This window comes from Ambystoma mexicanum, chromosome 1p (assembly GCF_040938575.1).
Source record: "Ambystoma mexicanum isolate Mex_15411 chromosome 1p, UKY_AmexF1_1, whole genome shotgun sequence".
Taxonomy (NCBI): Eukaryota; Metazoa; Chordata; class Amphibia; order Caudata; family Ambystomatidae; genus Ambystoma; species Ambystoma mexicanum.
Genome location: NC_090921.1, coordinates 1,310,283,322 through 1,310,308,806, shown reverse-complemented (window position 1 = coordinate 1,310,308,806; position 25,485 = coordinate 1,310,283,322). Strand labels below are relative to the sequence as shown.

Genomic DNA, 25,485 nt, shown 5'->3' with positions numbered 1-25,485 from the left:
GGCTTAGCGTTCTGTAACGCTTACCTCTGGGGCCCTGCAGGAGTGCCTGGTCCGGTCTGTGTATATCTCCGGATGCTGTCCAAGACACTCCCTCCGCACTGCCCACTGCAGGTTAATTCACCCAGTGGTCAGGGAGGCAGGAGTGGCCCAGATAATGGAGTCCTGGACGCTCCTGTGATGCACCTCCAAGGTGAGTATGGCCAAAAGTCACTCCTAGTCTCTGTATAGTTGCTTATACCCAGTTCCTTCACTGGGTTTATGATGGTAAGTATGTTTCAGTTACTTCACTGAAATAGCGACGGTTTTGGCCCAGTTCCTTCTCTGTGCTGGTGGGTGCCCAGGCCTGCTGCGGCAAGCCAATCTGTCTTGCAATAGTCTTTACAGTGTGCTGCAGACACCTCCCCTCGAGGGTTTGATTGGGGGTCCGTGTGCCTGCAAATTTGCAGTATTTTCCCTTTCTCTTTCTTCCCAGGTTCAGAAATGTTATGGCAGGGAATGCAGCCGCGTATGTGTGCCACGGGGACCGCTGCTGAGGCACACTTCCCTGGTAAGTAACACTAAAATGATGGGGAGGTGCTGATGATGTAACTTGCCTTTGTTCTTTCCTTTGTAGCAGGAGCGAAGGAAGAACTGTGGCGATGCTGATCGGGAAGCGGAGGAGATCCACGAGTTCCACATGTCCCCAGACAGGCAGCCAGACTGGATCTTCGCTCCCGACGTTCCGGGACTCTGATGACTGGCTCCGTCGTGAAGAGCAGAGCAGGAGATGTCTTGATCACGTCGTGAAGATCACGGCGTGCAGAACTGGTCTCACGATGCAGGATGAACAGATCCTCGGCTGGCAAGCATCACGCTGGCCGCCGGAGAAAAAGCTAAGCGCTGGGTGTGTCCCAGGGTGGGGTTTATATAGCCCTGTGCCCACCCAGCACCACTAGACTACCATGGAAGCTTATATCATGGCCCTTTAGGGGCCATGTTGGATATTACTGAATGGGACCAACCCAGGGGCCATTTTGGATGGGGCATTTTGCAATCTAGGCACTGGCAGCAACTTGTGCCTACGCCAGGCAGCTGACCTCTTAACCCAAATACTACCAATATTACCAGTCTGAGCCCCTGGCTTGCCGGGGATCGTGACAACAGCATTGGTGCTGCCAGCAGGACAGGGCCCTGGAACCTAAGCTGGCATGAACTGGCCCTGGACTTGGAGGGGGGACTCGAGGTGGGGTCCCTTGTGCACCCCGTGGGAAGCCGGCTGACTAGGTTCGTCAGCGTGTTGAAGGCCATCACCACCGACCAATGGATGCTGGATGCTCTCGAACGGGGGCACACCTTACCTTGGAGTTCCAACGCTGGTGTCCCTGAATACCCCCTGTAACTTGTCAAGAACAGCACGTTGGACAGCTGCTGCAGGAGGTCCAAGCCATGGTAAAAAAGCCAGCAATAGAAGGCTTCCCCCAGCACCTCCAGGGCTCCGGGATGTACTCCAGATACTTTCTGGTCCGGAAGAAGACTGGAGAGTGCAGGCCGATCCTGGACCTGCGATGCCTCCACAAGTACCTGAAGTCCCAGAAGTTCAGAATGGTTACCTTGCAGCACGTGCTCAGCCAATTGGAGGAAGGCGACGTCTTGGCATCTCTGGACCTAGAGGACGCATACAGAAGGACTGCAAGATCCTGCGGTTTGTGGTCCAGTGGCAGCACGATCTGTTCAAGGCACTTCCCTTCAGCCTGAAATCAACCCGAGAGTCTTCACAAAGTGCTTGGCTCCTGGGGTGACGCATCATTGTCTGTAGGGCATCCACGTTTACCTTTACCTGGCCGATCGGCTAGTTCTACCCTGCTCCCATGCTCTGGCGAGCCAGCACACAACAAGGACTGTGCGTCTGCTGACGGATCTGGGATTCTCCATAAATTATCCAAAGTCCTGCTTGGAGCCATTACAGAACACTCTGTTTTTGGGTGCACGACTCAACGCAGCAGCTTGCCTGGTGGCTCCCTCGGAAGTGAAGGTGGTCGCCATTCTGGGGACGGAGCAACGCCTGTCGACGGATACAGTGCAAGCCACGAAGTCGCTGTTGGGCACATCATCCTGCATCAACCTTGCCCTGCGTTGCAGACTACACATGAGGCCTCTCCATGAGTTTCTGGATGCGATATGACTTCAAGTCTTGGGATCATGGACGGACAAAATCCCCCTCAATGAGCAGTTCCGATGAGCAATGCAGTGATGGGGCGTGCGCTCTCATCTCACGCAAGGGGCCCCATTCCAAATCCCTCCTTACCAGGAGACGGTCACCACGGATGCTTATCTGGAAGGTTTGGGAGCTCATACCAGACAGTTGCACGCCAGAGGCCTCTGGCTGCCAGAAGAAAAGAAACTTCACATCAACCTCCTGGAGCTTCGGGTCATCTTCTGGGCCATCAAGTATTTCCTGCCGTCGATGAGGGGGAAAGGTGCTGAGGATCTTCACAGAAAAAACAAACCACCACCATGTTCAACATCCTGAAGCAGGTCGGGACACGCTCTCCATCTCTCTCCAGAGAAGCCCAGGATTTGTGACACTGGACCATTCGTCAAGACACATTTCTTGTTCCCTTTCACCTGGCGGCACCTAGAACAGCATTGCAGACTCACTCAGCAGGGAACTACGTTCTTGCCACGAGTGGGAGTTTTGTCAGGACCAGGTGGATCTTCTATTCCACGAATGGAGTCAACCCAGAATTGAAATTTTTCGCGACGGCAGTGAATTCCAAGTGTCAGACGTTCGCCAGCAGGGTCCCACTGCCAAAGAGCATGGGGTGGTGCATGCTCGTTCTCGTGGGAGGGACTGTTCCTATACGCTTTTCCTCCGTTCCCGCTCATGCTGAGTGATCAACACACTCAGTCACTGCTGCATGATATTCGTCACTCCGGCGTGGTCGCAGCAAATCTGGTATCCAGATCGATGTCTGTCGGCGGTTCCGTCCATGAAGCTGCCACTACTTCTGGACCTTATGTCCAGAGAAAGAGGAGCGTTTCTGCCCCCCAACCTAGCATCGCTGAACCTCAGGGCCTGGCTCCTGCAGCCCTAGAGTTTGGATATTATGATTTACCTGCAGAGTGTAAGGACATCCTCACCAAGGCCAGAGCCTCTCAATGTTGACTTGCTACAGCCATAAGTGGAAGTGTTTCCAGTGTGATGCCGGGTTCAGAAGATTACCCCTCTGCGTCTCACAGCTCTGCAGAGCCTACCCTACCTGCTTTCCTTGGCCAAGGCTGGACTGGCTCATGCCTCTATCCAGGTGCACCTGGCGGCCATATGCTGTTACACCAGGGCCCCGCATAGGCCTTCTCTATGGTCGTAGTGTCAACAAGTTCATCAAAGGACTATTCAGAACTTTACTGCTGGTGAAGGCTCCTGACCCAGCTTGGGAGCTCAATGTGGTTTTGACTAAACTCACAGGGCCTCCTTTGACCCGGAGCCTCAGGCCCCACTCAAGTTTGGGTCGTGGAAGACTGCTTTCCTCGTGGCGATCACCTCAGGCGGGCGTGTCTGGGAGATGCAGGCTCTGTCGTGCAAGCAGCCATACTTGTCCTTCCACGCTTCAAAGGTAGTACTGTGTATAGACCCCACCTTTAGGCCGAAGGTGCCGTCTTAGTTCCACCTCAAAGAGCCTTTGGTGTTGCTCATCTTCTTCCCAAATCCACCGTAGTCGGCAAAGAGGGCCTTGCATTCGGCAGATTTTGCTCATGCCTTGAAGTTTTACATGGTACGCACGAGGAGCTTTCGGAAGACTTCTCAGCTGTTCGTCTATTTTGGACCTGTGAAGGTTTCGATCTCCAGGTGGCTCTCTGGCTGCATCATGCACTGTCGTCGACTGGCTAACAGGCTGCCTATGAGCCCACTCCACCAGAGCCATTCCAGCAACGACTGCGTTTCTCTCTGGTGTGGCCCTGCTAGGCATCTGCCACGTGGAGGTCTACACACGCATTCACAAGGTTCTACCGCATCGACGGGGATTCAAGGGAGGAGTCCTGCATCGGCCAAGCGGTGCCACACAACCTGTTGACTTGAGGTGAATCTGTGGGATTTTTAAGAATTTGCAAGGCTGTAATAGGTTGCTTGTTTAAACATCTGATAGCCTGCATATATTTGTAAGGCACTCGTAGAGGGAGCAAACCATCCCAACATTCCCTTTCACCATCCTTACTTTTATGTGCCGAAGTGTGATGCCAGTGTTGAATGTTAGTCAGAAATAGAAAAATACTACTTATGCCACCAGAGGGCACCATTGCTTTGAAAAAAATCAGACATATACATTGGAAAAATTACCTTTTCTGCTTCTAGTTGGGCAGGCACTGAAAATTGGAGAGAAAAAATATCAATTTATAGCACCAGCAAACCACTTCAGCTGTGAATTTTAGCCTGAGGGATTGAATGGGGAAATGTTTGTTTTATTTGTCCAGTGTGAGAGGTCCTGCTCTCTTTATAGACATTTTGTTTTCTATTTCTATAGGTATGGAAGTGGACGGGAACTAAAGGTTATGACATTTCACGTCTTTTTCCTCATAAATCTGCCATTGTTTCATTACTAGATCACCCGAGCACTGTTCCATTATGGCAGGGAAGGGATTTTTGTTTTTTACTTCTCTCCTAATGGGGATTTGAACTCCTGTGTCCCATCTAACTGAGCTTCGCTGGTGATGGATGGATTTCTTTCACTGTGTTTTCTTAAGTGTTACAACCGTCGTAAAACACAGTATGTTGGGGTGGAGTGGAGGAAAGACTGAGCCAAGGTATGGGGCTTATATTGAGGAGTGGGTGAGGCTGAATAGGGTGAATATGCTGGGGGGCGGGGCGACAGGATGAGGGGAAGATGGTTCTTATATTTTGCTGGACTGTAGAGTTTTCATGGGCTTTGTCCCACACAGAGCCCGTCTGTGACGGGTAGTCCTGACATTGTTCCCCTGAATCAATATTGGCTGCCGGATGCCTTCCCTGTTTAGTAGGGAAGCACAATGGCTGCCTTTGAGGTGCTTTATGTAAACCAAGCATTACAGTAATAGAAATGAGGTTCATGACCCAGCACAGTGATACCTGGGGAAGGACTATATTCATTTAAGAGGTGCAAATGGTGGGTGATCAATGGGAGAGGAGCATAACACTGCATTTTCTGTGGAATGACTGAAGCAATATTCATCAAACTGCTCTGCTTTTTTTTCATTGCCAAGACCTTTTTAAAACCCAAATGAGATTTGTTTAGTCTTGCATACCTTTGGCTGCTGCTACTGTAATCTTGCATTCAGGATGGTGAAAAATAAAGCTGTACTCATTTGTTTTGTTCAACATGTTTCTGTAACAATATTTCGAAGGGATTGTGTCCTCCGACGTATTCCACATCTTTGACAGTAATTACCACAGCTATGCTGCTTCGGAAAACTTTTTTGGCGTAGGCATCCTGCGTCAATGACGTCGATACACTGCCCCTCGAGGGCCTCCGTCGATGTCACCGGATGTTATATATAGGACGCATGGCCCCTGTAGCCTCAGTTCCATTTTTTCCGCGAACGTGTTCGCGTCGGAATCTCGGCACGCCTCGGTTCTTTTACTTCGTTTGCTAAAGTTGAGAAGATGTCCTTGTCTTCTTCTACCCCGAAGTCGGGCTTCAAAAAGTGTCGGGAATGCGGTTCTAAAATGGCCATTACGGACCTGCACGATGTTTGTCTGTGGTGCCTCAGTGAAAGCCACGCCACCGATGGTTGCGATGAATGCCAGTCCCTTACTTTCGAAGTCCTTGCGGGAGCAGGAGTTGACGTTGTCGGTAGGAAGGGTTGCTAAACCCCGTAAGTCGAAATCCACTGGTCTTTTGACTGACGATTCGAGGGGCGACCCTCCGCGTCGGCGTAAGTCCAGGGGGTATCGTTCTAAGAATGGGTCTCGCCATTCCTCTGCCTCTTGAGGCATTCACGGAAGTGCCATCGCGGGTCGCCTTCCTTGTCAGAGGGCTCAGACGGACGGCGGGTGGCTTCTCCCACGAAACACTAGTCGCCGACTGAATGGTATGAATTCTGCCGGCAGATAGTGATTTTCGAATCGCAGGGCACCGTTCCGTCCGTGCCTTCGAGAGAAACCAGCAAGGAATGTGCTAGAGCCACTGCTCGCACGCCTTTGGGCTCGGGTGGTCGGCACAATCATCAGGAACCGTCGAGGTCCCGATCGGACAAGGATGATCGCCACCGTGCCCGGTCCAGGTCCCGGTCCTCAACGCTGTCGAGACCGTTGGAGCTTGTGAGGCCTTCCAAGAAGGCATCGACGCCATTGGTGCCATGTCCATCGAGGGATTCATTCGAGGCTCCAGCTCCGAGGAAGTCGTTGACACCATCGGCGCCGAGGCCATCAAATGACACGCTCAGGGCTCCGGCCTCAAAGCCGTTGTTGAAGTCGTCGACGTCTCTTCCATCGGCACCCTCGACACCTTTTGTGGAGGATTTATTGGAGGTGCCCCGGAGAGCTGTGGAAGCTCCAAGAAAAGCTCTTAGCAAGTCTGTGCGGCCTATGTTTGACCCATACTCTGTTCCTCCACCCAGGGTGGAATTGTTCCAATCCTTGGAGTACATTTCAGAGGTGGAGGAAGGGTCTGATGAGGAGGGGGTTGTGCCTCCTGAGGTTCCTGTTGACCTGTTGTCTGGTCATAGCCAACTGGAAGACCTTTGTCAATCTTTACATGACGCCAGTGGTCTTGATACCTCTCCGGAGGTTGAGTCTGGCAGGCCTGAGCCTCATACACATGCCGAGTCCTCGTACAGGCGTCTCATGTCGAGAGTGACTGAGTACTTGGGGTGGTCTGCGCCACCTGTGGATTTTCTGCAGGATGACCCGACAGATATATTGGACCAAAGTCCACCAACTGACCCGCTGTTGCCATTTCATATGGCGTTACAAAGAAGGGTGGCGGCAGCTTGGACTGCTCCGGAGAGTCTCCCGGCAGTGAATAAGTATCTTCCGATAAAATACCGTCCAGCCAGTAGTGACCCCTGCTACTTGTCTACGCATCCCACTCCGGAGAGTTTGGTGGTGCAAGCAGCTACGGCCCCAGCAAACCAGGCTGCGTACCCTACCATCCCTCCTAATAGGGACGACAAGCGCTTTGATGGTTGGGTGAAGAAAGTATTTTCATCTGGGGGTATGGCTTTAAAGATCGCCAACTCCATTTGTGCCTTGGCAAGATTCACTCACCCTCTCTGGAATTGTGTATCTTTGGCGGCTGAACATATTTCCAAAGGGGAGGAACGGGATGGTTTTCTAGCCCTCGTTCAAAATGGCAAGGATGCCATGTGTGAATCCATTCAGTCGGGTCTGTACGTGGCAGAATGCATCAGCGGGTCCATGGCGGCGAGCACCGTGATGCGCAGGTTTGTGTGGTTGCAGAAGTCGGGGTTTGCTTCTGATGTACAGTCCCGGCTTCTCAACATGCTCTTTGATGGTGTCCATTTTTTTTGGCAGCAAGGCTCACGAGAGCCTTGAGAGGTTGCAGAAGTCCTTGAGCGCTGCAGTACGTCAACCACCGCCTTTTCGTCCTAGGGGACATCAATGGAGTGGAGGTTCCTTTCGATACTACTCTTGCTTTGGTAGATCGAGGGGAGCTGCTAGTCAAAGAGGCCAACGTAGGAGTACCAGAGGTGGAAAACAAGTTACTCGAGGTGCCAAACCCGCTCGGGCAGTTGCCTCTTTGCCCTCAGGCACTGCCGCTTCAGCTCAGTCATGAGGCCATGGTTCGCCTGTTGGGGGAAGACTGGCACAGCATCTTGTAGAATGGCGTGCCATTACTTCAGATGTGTGGGTTCTGGAGATCATAGCCCACGGGTACTGTCTTCCTTTCCGGCAGAGGCCTCACCACAATCCACCTGCGAAGCTCTCTTTGAAGCGTCCTGATCCGCTCCTTGCACAGGAAATTCTATCCCTGCTGGAGAAAGGCGCCATAGAACTGGTGCTTCTAGCGGAGAGGAACAAGGGATGGTATTCCCCATATTTTTTGATCCCGAAAAAAGACGGAGGATTGAGACCCATCATGGACTTGATTGGTTTGAACAAGCTCCTCAGGAAGGACAAGTTCAAGATGGTTACTCTTTCTCAAGTCCTCCAGGCCCTTCAGCTTCAGGATTGGTTGGTGTCTCTCGACCTCAAGGATGCTTACTTTCATATGCTGATTCATCCCAAGCACAGGAAGTACCTGAGGTTCACGGTTGGCGACTCGCATTTTCAGTTTCGGGTCCTGCCGTTCGGATTGACCTCCTCCCCGAGGGTCTTCACCACGCTGATGGTAGTGGTGGCAGCGCATCTCAGGAAAGGGGGGATTCACGTCTACCCCTACCTGGACGATTGGTTGATCAGGGCATGCTCTCGCGAGAAAGTCCTGAATCCATCACATGGCACTCCCTTCACAAGCTGAGCTTCTCCCTCAACTTAAAGAAGTCTCATGTGACTACCCAGCGGCTCCAGTACATCGGAGCAGTGCTCTACACATCCCTGGGGCTGTGTTCCCCTCCCCAGGTGAGGGCTCATCACATTCTGCAGATGGACAAGTTTCAACGTGCCCAGCGTCTCCCAGCGTTCGAGTTCTTGAGATTGCTCAGCCTCATGGCATCCTGTCTTTTACTGGTGCCAGAGGCCAGGTTGCCGAAGAGATCTCAGCAGTGGGCGCTCAAGATGCAGTGGTCCGTTCTCCGGCAGGATGTCGGATCCCGTTCAGATTCTGCCCTCGGTCGCCCAAGACCTTCTGTGGTGGGCCGTCGAAGGAAATCTGTTGAAAGGGGCTCCGTTTTGACAACCGTGGCCAGCGGTGACGATTGTGGTGGCCGCATCCCTCACGGGTTGGAGAGCTCATGCCAACGAGCTGACAGCCAGCAGTCGTCAGTCTCCATCGGAGTCCAGACTCCACATCAATCTGTTAGAGCTGCGGGCTGTCAGGCTAGCCCTGAAGACTTTTCTGCCGTCTGTATGGGATAAGCATGTCCTGATTATGACAGACTACACAGTGGCCATGCACTACCTCAACAAAACGGGGGGGGCAGGGTCACTCCCACTGTGCAGGGAGGCGATGCAGTTCTGGTTCTGGGCCATCCAGCAGGAAATGTCGGTCTCGGCAGTTCATCTGGCCGCAGACAAACGCGGTGGCAGATGCTCTGCGCAGGCAGAGCACGGTCTCTCACGAGTGGGAGCTGGCTCAGGAAGTTCTGTTGGAGATCTTTGCCCTTTGGGGAACCCCACAAGTGGATCTCTTCACCACCAGTGTCAACCGGAAGTGCGAGAGGTTCTGCTCACGGGAATTTCCTCCAAGAGGAGTCTTGGGGGACGCGTTTGTAGTGGAGTGTTCCTTCCCACTGCTGTATGCGTTTCCTCCCGTCCCCGTCATTCCACAGGTGTTGCGGAGGTTCGATTCACGATTGATCCTCATTGCTCCAGAGAGTGTGGTACCTGGACTTTCTAGACATGTCCATCTGCCCTCCACGTCGTCCTCCCTACCGAGACGATCTGCTCTCACGGGAGGGGGGTCGAGTTCTCGATCCAGAGGTCAAGTCTCTCAGGCTTCAGGCTTGGTTTCTGAAAGGCTGAGGTATAAGGATTGGGACCTCCCTGAAGGCGTGATGGAGGTGTTGCTTTCGGCCAGAAGGCCCGCAACGAAATCCCTGTACCGTTGCCGTTGGAGAAAGTTCTGCAGGGTACAGAATGTGAATCCTTTTCAATGTTCCATTCCTTTGGTTTTGTCTTTTTTGCTTTCTTAGCCCATAAGGGCCTGCAAGTAGGTACCATTAAAGGGTACCTGGCGACGCTGTCCATATTTAAGCGCTAGTCTGAGGAATGTTCTTATTTTAAGATCCCTTTGATTTCTCATTTTCGAAAAGGGCTAACTAATGTGTTTCCACCGTCCCCTTTCCTGGTGAATTTGGATTTTAAAGTTCTTAATGGGAGCTCCGTTTGAGCCCTTACATTCTTGTCCATTGCGACTATTGTCCTATAAAACTGTATTTTTAGTTGTGGTTACTTCCGCACGCAGAGTGAGTTGGTTGCTTTCACTTTCTGCCAAACCACCCTTCACTGTGTTCCATAAGGACAGGGTTGTCCTTAGGGTGCGACCTTCCTTTCTTCCGAAGGTTGTGTCAGAATTCCATCTGAGCCAGAAGGCAATTCTTCCGGCATTCTATCCTCCACATCCTGGTAAGGGAGAGGAGAGGCTCCATAGGTTGTACCCTAGGAGAGCTTTGAGTTTCTATCTCTCACGGATGTCCCGGGTCAGGGTGGACGATCAGCTCTTTATTGTTTACGCTGGAAGGCATTTAGGTCAGGCTGTGTCCAGGCAAGCCTTATCTAGATGGATCAGTTTGACGATCTCCGAGTGTTATCGTTTGGCGGGAAAGGACCCTCCAGTAGGCTTAAGGGCTCATTCTACTAGGGGTATGGCTGCCTCCACTGCCCTACAGAGGGGTGTTCCGATTCGCAATATTTGCGAAGCAGCCACATGGGCCTCTGTCCATACTTTTGTGAAACATTATAATGGGCAGGTTTTGGCCTTTGGTAAGGCAGTCCTATATTCAGCGATTTGATTGGGCATTCTAAAATTCTAAATTCTTTTCCCACCTCCATACTTTGGTACTGCTTTGGGAGTCTGTCAAGATGTGGAATACGTCGGAGGACACAATCCCTTCGAAGAACAAGTTACTTTCTTACCTGGTAACGTTCTTTTGATGGGATGTTCCTTCGACGTATTCCACATCGTACCCTCCCTACCTGCCCTGCTACATAATTTCTTATGCGATTGCAGCTTCCATTTCCGCAAGGCTTTCTGTAGTCCTACTTGCAGGAGATTGGTGCCACACGTTCTGGGGAAAAAACTACAAATGAGGCTACGGGTGCCGTGCGTCCTATATATATAACATCCGGTGACGTTGACGGAGGCCCTCGAGGGACAGCATATCGACATCATCGACGCAGGATGCCTACGCCGAAAAACTTTTCCGAAGCAGCACTGCTGTGGTAATTACTGTCAAAGATGTGGAATACGTCGGAGGAACATCCCATCGAAAGAACGTTACCAGGTAAGAAAGTAACTTGTTCATGTAGTCAGTTTAGTTCCTTATGTGATTTTTTTTTTTGTACTTTTCAATGCATCGCTACAATACTAATCAGCACTCGGGGAGGGAGAAGCAACCATAACAGGCTGCTTGTATCGCAGCCTGAATCCCACAATCCAAGCTCACGTTCAGAGCGAGCAACCTGGCAGTTGCTTCCCCTCCCTTGCCATCTCCCCCCCACCCTTTACTTCATTTTCCCAGTCCCTCCCACCCTCACTTACCCGATGGCTGTGACAGCGGCCTGCTGCTCAGTCTTCCTGCTACTTGGAGACCTGTCTTCCAGCTCTGTGGCGGCCATCTCTATACAATGTTTTCTATGAATGAACGGAACGCTGCAAGGCGTCCCGTGCCTTTCATTCATAACAAAGACACTGATGTTAGCACCCCGAGTTACCCTGAGTGCTAATAGCGTTAAGTATCCATTCCACAGGCTCTACTGGGGATTTGGTGGGGGGGTTGTTAACGTTCCTTCGCTCAGGCCTTTAACTCAGGCGCCCGCGGGCCGTTTCCCACCGGTCTAGCCAGTGAAATGGGTACTTAACGCAATATTTCATCTCTTGAAACCCAAACCTGAACACATTTATTGTGAGAATATGCTGTCAATTACTTAAATTGCAGACTGGTGCACCTAGGTGTGTGTGCTCCTGGGCAAATCATGTAATCACACTGTGCTTGATCTGCCAAAATTGGGAGTCCCTAGAAGTGGTTTAGTGGGCAGCTTTTGATATTAACACCCCGTCCCTTTCGTGGTTTACTAAACTCGAGAGATGTTACAAATTATCAATAGTGAGCATTTATATATTGCATACCACACTCTTATTTGTCTCTTCAATTACACACGGAAACGCCTATTAATGTCAACACCAATGATGTTATAGAGTATCAAAGTCATGACACTGCTTGTACTGTTATTTTCCATGATGTCACTTCCGATGATGTCATACAGATCCAGATTAGTGGGTCTGCATGCCTTTTGCTGCATAGGGCCTCGGAAAGCCCAACATAAGCCAGAAAGGTCTGTCCCTTTATGTTTAACAGTCTTATAGTCTTGTTATTTTTGTGCTGTGCTTGTGGTGAAATGCCTTTTGCAACTGTTGTTACCATAAAAGGTGAAGGAGAATAGAGGCATGAGTGATGCCGCCTGAAACCGCATACCACAAACTGCTTCTGATGCACCACCGCATCTAATGTGTCCCTCAAAAGCATTTTGTAAATTTGGCCACCCTAATTACCATTTATTTTTTACACCCCGTCTCCTGCTAAAAAGCATGTACCCTAGTTTGAAAGCGAACAAAAACAAGGCGCTGCAGTTGTCGACAACCTGCCAGGCTCACCAGTACCTTTGTCTGCTTTAAATCCTTGAGGTTGTTCATCTATAAATCACTGGAAACACGTTCGAGGGGCCTCAAATCGCCTGGCATTTGAGTATTTTGACTTGCCTTCAAATTGGTTCTAGCTTGAATAATGGTGCTGGAGAGAGATCCTGCAAATATACAGCAACATAATGGAAGATGGGAAGGCACAGCAATAGTAGTAGGATATATAGCTATTATTCCAGTAAAAGATGTATACAATTGTGCCAGCCGCTACTCTTTTACTTTTTATTTCGGTACCCTCGGCCCCATTGTTTTTTGGGAACTCTTACTAGCATCCCTCGCCCCCAACATTACAGAGCGAATAAGCTATGCACCTGTAGGGGGCGTCCATTCTGCAAGTCTTTGGGTCCCTTGAATGAAAGCTATTGAGGCCAGCTTGCAGGGGCAGCTATTTTACAAAGAGCTGGAGAAGTGGCTTATTAGACCCCCTCCTTCCTCGATCAATCGCGCTCCACGTGCCGACGTCTGGGCCTGCGGGGCTAATGGCTATGAAGGTGAGTAGGCCTCAAGTAAGGTGTTTCGCATCAAAAAAGACTGCAACACGATCCTGGCGCCTGGCCGCTGGAGGCGAGGAATTCGATCCCCAAGCGCGCATTCCTGAGGTTGGCGAAGTCTACTGATAGAAGCCAGCATAGGGGTCGATGGGAGGTGGGGGACAGGTGCAGCAGGTGACTGTTCAATCACAATCTTTCCCAAGAGGACGGCGCCGGCGGGCAGGCAGGCACTTGACTTGAGCTGCCCCGCAGTCAGACCCTGCCAACCTGGCCCCGTTCACCCCCATGGGGAATCGGCACGCAGTGTATGACTTCCACAGCACCAAGTTCCTATCGAAATGTTCTGAATCGCGCCTGCAGGTACATGACATCCGGTAGATGGATAGCTGGGGTCGCCGAGAGAGCAACATTGTAATGGAAATAAACTGCACACCAGTCACTGAATATGCACAACCCTCGCGCAGCCCACGCTCCCTCCCCCCAACCCCCTTCCTCCAACGTCGCACACCAGCAGTTAAGGCTGCACGTACGTTGGCCAACATCCAGATGGGCTAACAATATATATAATCCTGGATGTGTACAGATTTGTAAAGTGATGTTTAAATACCCTAGCACCCCGCCACCTGTAATGGAGAGAGCCAGGACGCCACCAACGTAGGACTTGGGAGGGCTTAAGCCCTCACAATTTGGAGCTGAAGGCATCACTGCTGTGACGCCCTGTCAACGTGGCACCAAGAGCAAGAATCCGTCAAATTTCTCACTTGAGAGCGGTCTATTAATGGCAGCAGCAACAGCAAACCGCACAGACAGTGACCGAGGGCAAAAGCCTTCCCCCGGTTAGTGGTCGAAGTGGGCCGGAGCGGTACTCCTCTACTTGGTTTTCTTTCTTTTTTTAAAAAGTTGCCCTGTTCCAATACCTTTTTTATTTAATTAAGAAACCGTTCTGGAATGGTTTAGTTTTAAAATAAAAGTGTAGGAAGAAGTTGAAACTTGCACTTGAGTACACTGCACTGAACATTCCCTGAAATAGCAGGTGTGTTTGGGGGTGTGGATTGCGTGTGTGGGGGGGGGGGGGAGTGGGGTTTGTGGGGAGCGGGGGCAGGCCAGCAGGGAACATAGTTCCACTACTTCTTTTCGTACATGTAGACTCCCTATAATGAAGATACAGGCCTAACTGCTGGGCCCAACATTGAAATGGCCCACGAGTCCAATGAGGAGCCCGTTTATGAAACTAAACAGCCTCAGAGTTGGGTTGAAAGATGCATCTAATGGGCAAAATGACGTTGAAATACCTATTCAGAGGAAGGGAGGGCTCAACAGTGCAATGGGTTTAATGGCCCCACTCACCACCAGCTATCAGAACTGCCACACCCTCTCTCCTCCCCCAAAAACGTTTGCGGCTGGCTCGGCCACTGAGAGCTGCTCTGCACATGTGTCGGAATGTTAACCTTCCACCAAGCATTGCATGGCCGCCCCTTACCCCCTCCCCCGCTCTCCTAGGAGTCTCGATTAGTAATCCATGTTCATCTGCCAAAGGAGATGGCAGATGGGTGTCTAAGTACAGGTTTATACTTGCACACCCATCTGCCATCTCTGGAGGGCAAGGGAATTGCAATGTTTACTGGACTCCACGCTTGGAGATTCTGCTAGGTCCTCCATGGCCTTCTGAAAGTTACCCAAGTGGACATGCCTGTAAAATATTATTTAGGGAGGGGTGTGTTTGTCTGGTCCAGATCCCCCGCCTGCCGTAATTTCGTGCGATATGAGCATTTAAGCAGGGCATCTGGGACTTGGGCAGAAACAGTGCTCAGTGGGCGTTAGCTCTTCATATTGTGCGACTCTTTCTCCGTTTGGATGTGGAATTGTGGTTACTAAAAGAACCTGACAAATCTACAGACATTACTCTGTAGATGCGGTCAATACGGCCTTTTATGCAAGCGGAAACCTGACTTATTGGCCTAGCAAAGAGAGGACGCATAAGGAGGGCTGAGGGGGCATAACATCTGCATTGCTGCAGCAGTGAACAATTGGGCCCCACAGCAAAATTCAAGGCTGAGATGCTGAAAGTGCCTGAAACATTGGAAAAGAGTGGCCATCTAATTTTCATGCCTCGGCACGGAGCGGATGCTCACTTTCCATGCTCCCAAGAGTGGCTGTGACACTTATGAGCGTTGAAGCGCCGTGCAAGTGAGGAGGCCCTAGGAGGAAGCATGCCCTGAAGTGGACCGGGCGCGCGGGCGTAGACTTCTGTATAGATCATGAAGCTATTTTGAAGCCTATGTTCCTTATTCATTTGGATCAGCACCCACATTGGGACATTGGAAACCAGCAAGTCTATCTGGATCCTGGGCTTCTGAGTGATCTTCACCAGTGTAGTCATTGACCCTGCTGATTGGGCGTTCACTCTGTGCTGCTTTCTCTCCATCCTCGCCCACACAAGCACACACCTGTGCACCCTCATCTGCCCCACTCTCCTGCTGAGGTCATCCTCCTATGCGGCTGCCCCCTCGCCCTCAGTGCGTGCCTCAACCTGGGTTCTGCTTCTGAGGGGCACCTTTTCCTTCTCTTCCCCATTCACTCTTACACTGTGGAATGGCCAAAGGGGCTTACACCTGCTGCATAGTTGCCTGCCAACATGATCCCTTCCAATCTTTAGGCAGTTATCCAGTCCTGGGGTTTTGCTTGCATTCTGGGACTTGTGCTTTTCCCATTAAACAAATCAGGCTACAACTCACAGAATGCAGAGAACAAATCACGAGTAGATCAGCACCTGCAGACTGAATTGGATTCTGTTGGCAATGATGCTACTGCCTAACAAGCCACACAAGCGCGTTGGCCATGTCCCCCAACCCTGCATCCAAAGTTTGGGCACTTAAGGTTCCTCCATCCGATCCCATAGCCGGGGACTTGTAGCCCTATTGTTTGCAACTGTGGGCAATATGGCCTATTATCACCCCACAGCCATCCTTCCTAAGCACCCTTGCTTCGGTCGGGTCCATAAATCAGGCTTACAGGCGAATAAGAGGCCATACTACGGGCAATAATGGGTGGCTACTCTGCCATAAATGTGACTGACTATACCCCTGAGCCACTGGCCTTTTAGAGATATAGGTATGGGTAACATCTCCCATTTCAATCTAGGTCGAACACCTGTTACCCTCAAGTGGTAGTGGGTTTTGAGGTATGACTGGAATCCGTGCTTTACATGGGCCAGTCCTATCTGCCCTGAGGGCCGCCATTTGTCATTTTTTTTGTTAAGTACCAGGACTTTTGGAAACTGAAAGAGTACCAGTACTCCATGATGGGACAAGTTGAAAATGAACACGTTTCGCTAATCTTTACGACCGGGACTGCAGCCTTTGTTGTTCAAAGCTGTAAGCGCTCGCTCTTTCTCGCACTCAGGCCCTATTCTGTGTCTCAGCCTGATGCTTTTGTGCCCCATCCTGTCAGCAGTCTATGACAATACTTAGGCCATCTTAACATGTCATCCTGTCCTTCTGATCTCTTGCATCGTTGTGGCATGCTGGGCCCAATTCCCAGATAATCGCTGCGATAAAACAGTGTAAATGCAGTCGAGGCACAGATGCAGCGCAGTTTACCAGGTCTTCCACGTGTAACTTAAGACCAGAGCAGGAAATGGGCCGGAACAAGATGGAGAGGCGCTCTGGCAAGACCTGTCTTGCCCTGTCCCCAGACCAATGGGCTTCCCCTCACAGATCTGCTCTGAAGACGTGTTCTCGCACAGAAAGGAGGCTTTCAGAACATTGCAGAGCAGCCAGGGCTTCTGAAAGCGGTGTGTGTTTGTGCGTGTGATAAGACGAGCAATCCGTTTTTTAAACAAGCAGAGGCACAGGAAACTGAATATAGAAACAGCTAAAACCTCACATACTTGTTGTAGCTGTCTTCTTCTTCTTCTCCTCAATTATCGGAGCGTCCAAACTGGTATATATGTACTGCAATGTGCAAACAGTTGTTTCTCAGGGTGAGTAGCGTGACCAATAAAAAACTGCAGAGCCCAGCCTCCATTATTCGCTCAAAATGATTTCTTACTGAATCACTATAAGACATGTTAAACATTTAAAATTGTTGACATGTTCCCACAATGCTTTGCTTTTATGCAAATAGCCAAGTTTGGGTTCTAGGAAGAGAAGTATCTCACAGTGGTATTGTGACCTAGCCTAGGGCCCCGCCCCTCCAAGGATGAGAGGGTTCCCCTAGTTATTTTTTTTTTCATTTCCAGCACTGCATAAGACAGTTTATTTGCATATGTGCTCATGCTTTTATTAATGGCCCTGAAATTATTTGCTGATTTTTAAGCACATGAATCATGGCACTTTTCTGGGAGTTAACCCCTGCCACAAGTACATCACATCCTAAACATGTTGCAAGGCGGTTTTTAATCATGTACTTCTTGTCCTGCAAACATTTCCGGGGTGGGAGGGTAACCCTTCAAATGTTGGGAGAGGGGCTAACTTCAGAGACTGTGGGGGAGGGGCAAACCTATTTGTGCAGGGGTGTCTAACTTCGTTACACATTCTAAGGAGGCTATTCTGGTGAAGCTTCAATGTGAAAAGTAGTTAACTCCCTCCTTCACGTCTGAAACCGAACACAGCTGCGAGAAGGAGCTGTCATGTCATGTCATGTCCTGCACCCCCAAACACACCCTTCTAGTCTCTCCCCTGACATGCAATCATGGCCCCAACATCATTTCAAATGCCTAAAAAGGTATGCCTCCGAATGCCGTTGCCAACTATGATCCGCTGTACACTAGTAATTGCTGGGGCTTTGTTTGTCTGTCCTGCAACGACTCTGTAGGTCAGCCCGGTCAAGTAAACGGAACCCAACATTTCAATGGGGGCCGGAGGTTGGGGGGAGTTGCGTTCCGATCTGCCCAATGGTCGTTGTGCCACTGTTCTGTGCAGGTGTCTTTGCCCTGTGACTGTGTGGATACGCTGGTTGTTTACTGTACAAACAAGTGGCACACAAAACATCTCCCTGCTGTGTCCAAGTAAAACCACTTGTGTCATTGGGAAACGTAGAGGTGTATGATTGTAAGCTGATGCACATTTCAAGCAATTGTCAGAGTTCCTAAAATTGTGCCTAATTGTTTTTTGTGTTTTTTTTCTGTTTAATATATAAATGCTTCAGTGCTCATTACCCAACACATACAATGCTTTTTTTGTTAAGAATTCTAACCAAGATGGCGTACGTCACAGGACACCTGGTCACCTGGGAGCTTTGCAATGCTCAGCATCATCAGTTCTACTAAGAATGTTACTGTGCCGCAATACCCAAGATCCCTTTGTGGTAATGGCAGGTTGTTTGAAGTATTACCATGCTGTATTAAGAGATCTCCTACTGCTTCTGGCATGCAGCTTCCTATTGGGTCCCTCAGTAGCTTTGCGCTCTCCTGCTTCACTGCATCATCTTTCCCCCACACCCAGGGTAAGACTTTATCAATGTTACCGGTCATGTCCCAATTTTGCCCCTACAAATCGTTGCTCTGCAATTTGCAATGTTCTTGGGTCAGTTCCAGGTGTACATAGCACATGCTGCACAATCAGGTCATATGCAGTGAGTTGCACCTCTCTAGCTAAATATTCCTTAGGTGGTGGCTTTGCGACCCATTGTACAATGTGAAGGCATCATGAAGTCAGACACAAACAACAGACTTAAGTTCAAACGGACTGTATTTATTAACTTAAATGTCAGGATGGTAGAAGGCCCAACTTGCCCTATACAAATATGGGATTTCCCTACCTGAGCAAAACTAAGGAAAGTCTGAGTCAAAGAGTACAACTTAAAAGCCTGCCTGTATTCCAAACCTATGCTTGCCCTCACAACTAAAGCTAAACAGTGTATAGGGATGTCAATAATCAAAGAAATGGTGATCAACACAAAATGCTGACCACCTTCTGGCCCCCATTTCAAGTTAACTTCCCCAAGTTCAACGCAATACAGTTCAACCACAAGAGATCCTGAGATCTTGTCCTCAAGACGGTATGCATAGTTCAAGTCTGAGGGTTCTCTCCCCCAAGATCTCCCACCCGTTTTGGGCTATAAGTTCATCCCTCCCTGCACACTTAGAAGTGAAGGCAGGAAAGCCCTGCTTTCTGATCTTTTGATCGATTGGGGGGGGGGGCCCAACAGGTTTATGGTCAGTGGTCTGGTGTTATCTTGTAGGTTGGAATTCAGGGGTCCTAAAGCCAGGGCATTGGTGTGCTATAACTTAGGGTTGGGACTGGTGGGGGTTGGAGGGCCGTACCCTCCTTCTCATGGGATCGCACCATTCACAGGCACTCAGTCCGCCTCCCGTATTTATTTTATTTATGTATTGTATTATATGCCCAAGCCGAAGGGTATCACAGCGTAGTTACAGAGAAAGCTTGACTTAAGATTACATGATAAAAGATAACAATACTTGATCTTGGTTATTACATATACAGTGGTTACATGGGTTATAAACAGCGTTTACGTTTACTATACAATATTTACATAGGTCATGCAGTGTGGCGTTACAGAAGAGAGCACGGTGCTCAGTATTTATTAAAGAGCCACGTTTTTGAGTTGTTTCTTAAATTTAATCAGTGAGGGCTTGTTACTAATGTTAGCAGGGAGAGAGTTCCAGATTCTAGGGGCTGCTACAATGAAACTAGATCTGCCTGTTCTTACGTTGTTGAAGCGTGGGATGTGTAGCTGTAAGTTTGCGTTAGATCTAAGGCATCTGACTGCAGCTTTGTGGTTGAGACAGTTGTTGAGATAGGTTGGGGCCTTGCCAGAGACACATTTGTGTGTGACTGTGAGTGTTTTTTGGAGTATTCTGGCTTGGATGGGTAGCCAATGGGCATCTCTCCTGTGGTGTGAAAAGCGATCTCTTTTGCTTATGCCTAGTGCTGCTCTTAATGCTTTGTTTTGTAGTAGCTGCATTTTATTGATGTTTTTTTGTGGCGTGCCTAAGAGGAGTATGTTACAGTAGTCTAATTTGGTTAAGATGAGGGCTCTTGCTAGTGTGATGCAGTTTTGTTGCGTGAGGAATGGGCGGCTTAGTGAGATAAGTTTGGTAGTGTAGGCTGTGGTTGAGGCAAGTGCGCTGATGTGCTTGCCCATGGTATGGCTAGAGTCCAAGTATACTCCTAGAGTTTTCACTTGGTTAGAGATTGGAATGGGTGTATTGTCAATGACTATGGATGTGTAAAGTGGGTGGAGCTTGGCTAGGCGGGATAGAGAGCCTACTATGAGGATCTCCGTTTTTTTCTCCATTGAGACATGAACTATTTGCAGCCATCCAGTTTTGGATGATGGCGTAAATTTTATTGACACAGATGGTGTCCTGTTCCAAATTGCCTGAGATGGGAATACGTAGCCGTAGCCTTGCAGGGCACATTCTTGCCAGGGTGAGAAGGTTGGCAACATTTTAGGAGAATTAAGGGTTTTATGGGGCTGGGCAGCTCTGGCCTTTCTAATCGGTGTGTGGGATGCAACCTATTCCCTTGCTCATGTTCGCGGCCTCGGCCTGGGGGGCTGACTGCCACACTATGTGAAGCTTTGTGCCGCATTATGGCTACTGATATCTAAGATGGCTGGTATTCTCGCATATGTGTTGTGCCCACAAAGCATGCGATAATGTAATCCTACAGAAGCCTTCAGGGAACCCTCCTGGTCTCTTACAGTGCCTGCGGCGGCCTTTGCCTTATCCTAAAGCGCCTGGGGGTGCAGGAAGAGGGTTTCTCCTTCCCAACACAGTTTAGCGCTATTTGGAAACTTCCATTTAGTTAAGTATGCAACATATTTAGGGTAGCGTTATTTGGAAAACTTCCATTCAGTTTGGTATTCAATTTGTATCTCGTTTCGCTTTAAAGCATTAATTAATGTGGAGCGTCATTCATAGTAAAACAGCCCGAGCACCCGGTTTCCGAATGTCTTTTCCCCAGCACTCTCCGGTTTGCAGAGTCTTCCTCTTGTGGCTCTTGCTGCTCCTCTCAGCTTCCCAGGTTGGAGGCACATCCTCAGTGAGCCCCGCTCACATAACTTTCACTTTTGCATGCGCTGGCAGCTTTGTTACCACGGGATGGACGCGGACAGCGTCCTCTTTCCTTTTTGCTCGTTAGCAGCTCCCAGCTGCTCTTACTCTGCCACAGAGGCTCCCACACCTCTGGATTCTCTGCCAGCGTCCTGGTCACATTTCAGGTCCCACCACGGCTGCCTCCACACAGAAAGGGTCCTCTGGCTTTCCCTCTCCAGTCCTCCCTGCTGCTGCTCCACTTGTCTTCTCACTTGTTTCCCTTTATACACCTGCAGCCCCGTGACAAGCTGCAGTTGAGGACTTCTATTAAGAATTGCCTGACCCTCTTTAAGAGGACATGCCTGACCTTCACCAACTTTAGACTTCTTCCTCGTCTCAGTACCTAAGTGGTGAAAAGGTGTTGTGTTAATCACTCTTAGAGCCTGATTCACAGAAGCGTTTTGACAGGGGTTCAAAATGCAAAATTGTTTCACATCTTGATGACCCAGGGATCGGAGGAGTAGTACGCAGTACCACAACGACCATTGGCTACTCCCCTGAGCCCTGATACCTCTGCAAATACAGTCAAAACAGTCCATGACTTCTTTCCTTTTGCAAATGTTTTTTTGGCTCAAGTCGGAATGAAACGTATTGCTTTATGGCAGCACATGTAGTCCAAAACCTACATACTCTTTTTTGCAATATATAAGCCCGGGGCATCTCCCATGCGCTTGCATATAGAAACGTTATTACATTTGCACAACCTTTGGCAGGTGGGCTTTCTTGCAAGAAAAGTGAATGTGGGGCCAGAATTGTACAGTAGCCTGTGACATGTACAACAAATTGAAACAGCATTGTGACAATCACATTAATAGGAGATTGGACAATTTTCTCACACGGGCCACTGGGCAGAAACATTATTGTGCAAGGAAATATCACAGTTCTTAATTGTAATTAGGTGGGGGTCATTTAGGCTGCATGACAGTCCAAAAGGTCCAACCTGGATTGGATTATACTGCCAAATAACCAAGAAAAGTTTGGTGAATTTCAGTCAAGGATGTGGGAAAGTCAAGCCACAGAATAGACTAGGTTAGAGCAAACAAAAGCTTGGGGAGGCACATGTCAAAAATATTCAAGTAAAGCAACATGGGATATTATCAGGAAAGTCAATGTTTTCAGCATGAGGGTTGATTTGAAGATGGGAGACATTTTCAGTATGATAGTTTTTTCTAACATGGGGACCAGATATTCAGAGAATGCATAGAATCTTGGCAGCGTGAACCAGGCAGGACATCTTAGGTGGTTCCTTAGGTCGGCTTTGATCAGAGCCAGCCGGAATAGGAGACCGATGTTGCAAAAGAACTTTTGAGGCTCAGAGGAAGTTGTCATCTAGCTGGTGAACTTTAGTTCTAAAACATTGAGCAGGAGTCAAAATGGTATGGACACAGCAGATGATCACACACAAACAAGGTGGATCTGTGCCAGTTTTCCTCAGACTTGATCATAGTATTGCGGATATAGGCGCACATTCGGCCATCATGTAAAAAACACTGTTTAGAAAATGTTCTCCAATTGAAAATCTGCAGAGAAACTCAGTTGGAAGCCAAGTTATACACCTGTACCTGAGATGTTTGTGTGCCATTCTCCCCAAGCCCATGCTCGGAAAAAAGAGGAACTTACAAAGAGAGTGAATGAGAAGGTGGGAGTGAGTGGTGATGGGGTGCAAACAGAGGGAAGTGCAGAGTTGCTAAAAGCAAACTATACAACACAGGGCGACACAGAATGGGATGAATACAAATGGAGTGGAGTGCCTAGTTAGGGCCCTGGCGCGAGAGCAATCTTTGGTCTCTACTAGGGTTGAGCCTGCGCCCTCTAAATCCTAGATCAGTGAGTAGCTGCACTGCTTTTTTTTACATTGAAAGCACTGACTGGAATGAAGTGGTCTCTTTTGCTCATAGTCAATGATTGCACATATTCTGTCTCTGCAGTGTGGATCGCACATACAAGCTGTATTACGCTGGTGCCCAGAAGAGGCCGGATGGCATGTACTCGCGCCCTGTCAGTGGTCTCAGTGGCGACGTGGTAGCCTACGTGGCTGACGGCAACAGGAAAGACGTGCGAAATGCAGTGGAGGCGGCTCACAAAGCTGCGCCTGGGTAAGTGTGTGTTGCACCTTGGTGACCGTGTGCCTGCAAGGATGAGTGTGCCCAGAAACCTAGTGCCTACTGTGACTGCCATATTCTTATTTCAGGATTCACCCATGAAAGGACATTCATCCACCACTTCTGCGTGCCCCATACTTATTTAGAAGTGAGACTTCACATGCTACCTGCAGTGCATCAGTCATCAATGATTAGACATAAGCAGTAATAAAAATGCCATCTGCAGTGCTGATTAAGATTTCTCAATAGGACCACAGCAACATTGCATGAAGGAACTCTTTTCACCTTAATGCACGGCTTAAAAATGTGTTTTTGCATAGATGGATGCAAAGACCGTGCTGCAACGAGTAGAGGCAAAAACCTGTACTCGCAAGTAATTTTATTTTTGCTTTAGTGTGCAGCTTCTGAAGATTCCCCCCCTCACTCTTCTTTCTGAGGCACCAGATGGGATGCCTCTCCTACACTTGGGTGCAGACTTACAAAGCCTCATTTCTGCAGAATCGTTTATAGGTTTGCTGACCATTTATGCACGAGGCAAGCGCAGGAGAGATGAGCTACTGGACGGGGTGGGATAAGAGTTCCATTGTGGGAGTGAAGTCCCATCCGCTCCTGCAGATGCGCAAGCTGGACGCGGCAGTAGCCTTTAACCACGAGTGCAATACACAACATTTTTCCAGGGATGTGTGTGTGGGCAGCAGATTGCCCTTTGGTAGTCGGTCATGTTGGAACAGCAAAGATGATCAGCCTGCCGCTTCCCCAGTTGGACGGTGCCTTCTTGAAGATGAGCTGTTAGGAAAGAAAATGACTCCAAACTGTGAAGTTGGGGGCCCTCAGCTGAGGATCTCGATTGACGCCATAGTGCACTCTTCTAATCCATCAAAAAAATGTTGGCTCGTAGAGGTCAAATAGATGAAAGGGAACGACTTACTGGTCTAAATTAGCAATGCAAACGTATAGGTAAAAACAGTGCTTCATCTAACAGTGCCAGTGCTTTTCTTTCAAAGGACTGAATCTTATGCACTGCCAAAATGCCACGTGACTTCATAAAAGGTTTTTCAGCACCGTAAAAGTGCAGGATACTTCAGTATAAGACGAGTAGATGAAAATAGACGCAGATCAAGGATAGTGCACCTGGGACAGCATCACTAAGTATCCACACTAATGGAAATAAGCAAAACTGCTAAGCATACAGGGTCAAGCATATGAAGGATGGCGTGACCTCATCCTGTTGGGGACTATAGGGAGTACTGACCTTAGGATTAACTAGAGGAGGTTGGTGGCGACTGTAAAATGGACCACTAGATCTAAACTGAGAATAGTGGGCGTGCTGAATAGCCGAGGGTTCTGGCCCTCATCAGAGTCTGACCGTTCGATCAGTAAGCTGCCTGCTGAGGGCCACAGGCTGTTAGAGGAACCAAACCAAGATTGGAGCATAATCAAGAGTCATAGTAGACAGACCTACAGTGCTTAACCTTTTGAATGCTAAACCTCAACAAACCCCGGGCCCTGAGAGGGTCCTGACTTCTGCAGCCAAAAGAGTTTTGGCCATTGTCCCGCTCAGTTGTGAGGTACACAGATGGCTGCAGCCCCTCCCTAAATTTATGACGTACATGTACTTGGGGGCAACACAAGATTATTTTTGGTGGAATTTGTATTTACGTCCTACATGAAAAGTACAGCTGTTTAAACATTTTTTTTTTAAACAGGATCTTGCAGAGATTATACCTTTTTTATTAAACTAGCTAATATTTTGGGTTCCTGACTTTCACGACCACATAGGTCTTTTCCTCCAGCAGTTACATCAAAGGGAGATGGGGAGGGGATACAATCTAATAGGCCATCAGCAAGAAATGGATGATGGACTGTTTCCAGATTTGAATGAGATGAAAGGTCTGCGGAAGAGTAAAGAATTTGTGACAACAAAGGTTGGCTTTTGGACAGGATTTTCATAGAGATTATATTTGAAGAAAAAGTAAATTGTGTATTAGTTATGAAAGGTCTAGAGGTAATTGAAGAATAAGAAAGATTGGCAGTCCAACACATACCAACAAGAATGTGATTTCTAGCAGATGTTCTTCTTTTTACAATGTATAATTGTTACTTCGGTCTGTTTTTATTCTGTGCTCAAGCCAATACAATGATTTCCCTGTTTAAATAATTTGAGAATTCATCATAAATAACATGCAGGTAACCGAGTTAATAACAAAAAGAAAAGAATACACTAAAGAATGAGACTGATACCAGCTGGGAGGCATCTGGTTTATTGACAAATATCTTTATTTGAGAAGTATTTTACTAAAGCAGGAAGGTGCATACCTGCCTAGTCTCTGGGTTTCGTC

At 48.9% G+C, this 25,485-nt stretch overlaps 1 protein-coding gene across 2 annotated transcripts in view; it reads left to right on the top strand.

Annotated features, from left to right (window-relative positions):
* ALDH16A1 (aldehyde dehydrogenase 16 family member A1) overlaps window positions 1-25,485 on the top strand; it is a 703,308-nt gene that overhangs the window by 403,559 nt on the left and 274,264 nt on the right. For both annotated transcript variants that reach the window (XM_069606350.1, XM_069606359.1), the window contains exon 13: window positions 22,973-23,140. In XM_069606350.1, coding sequence (XP_069462451.1) covers window positions 22,973-23,140 — 168 coding nt within the window. The remainder of the gene's footprint in view (window positions 1-22,972; window positions 23,141-25,485) is intronic.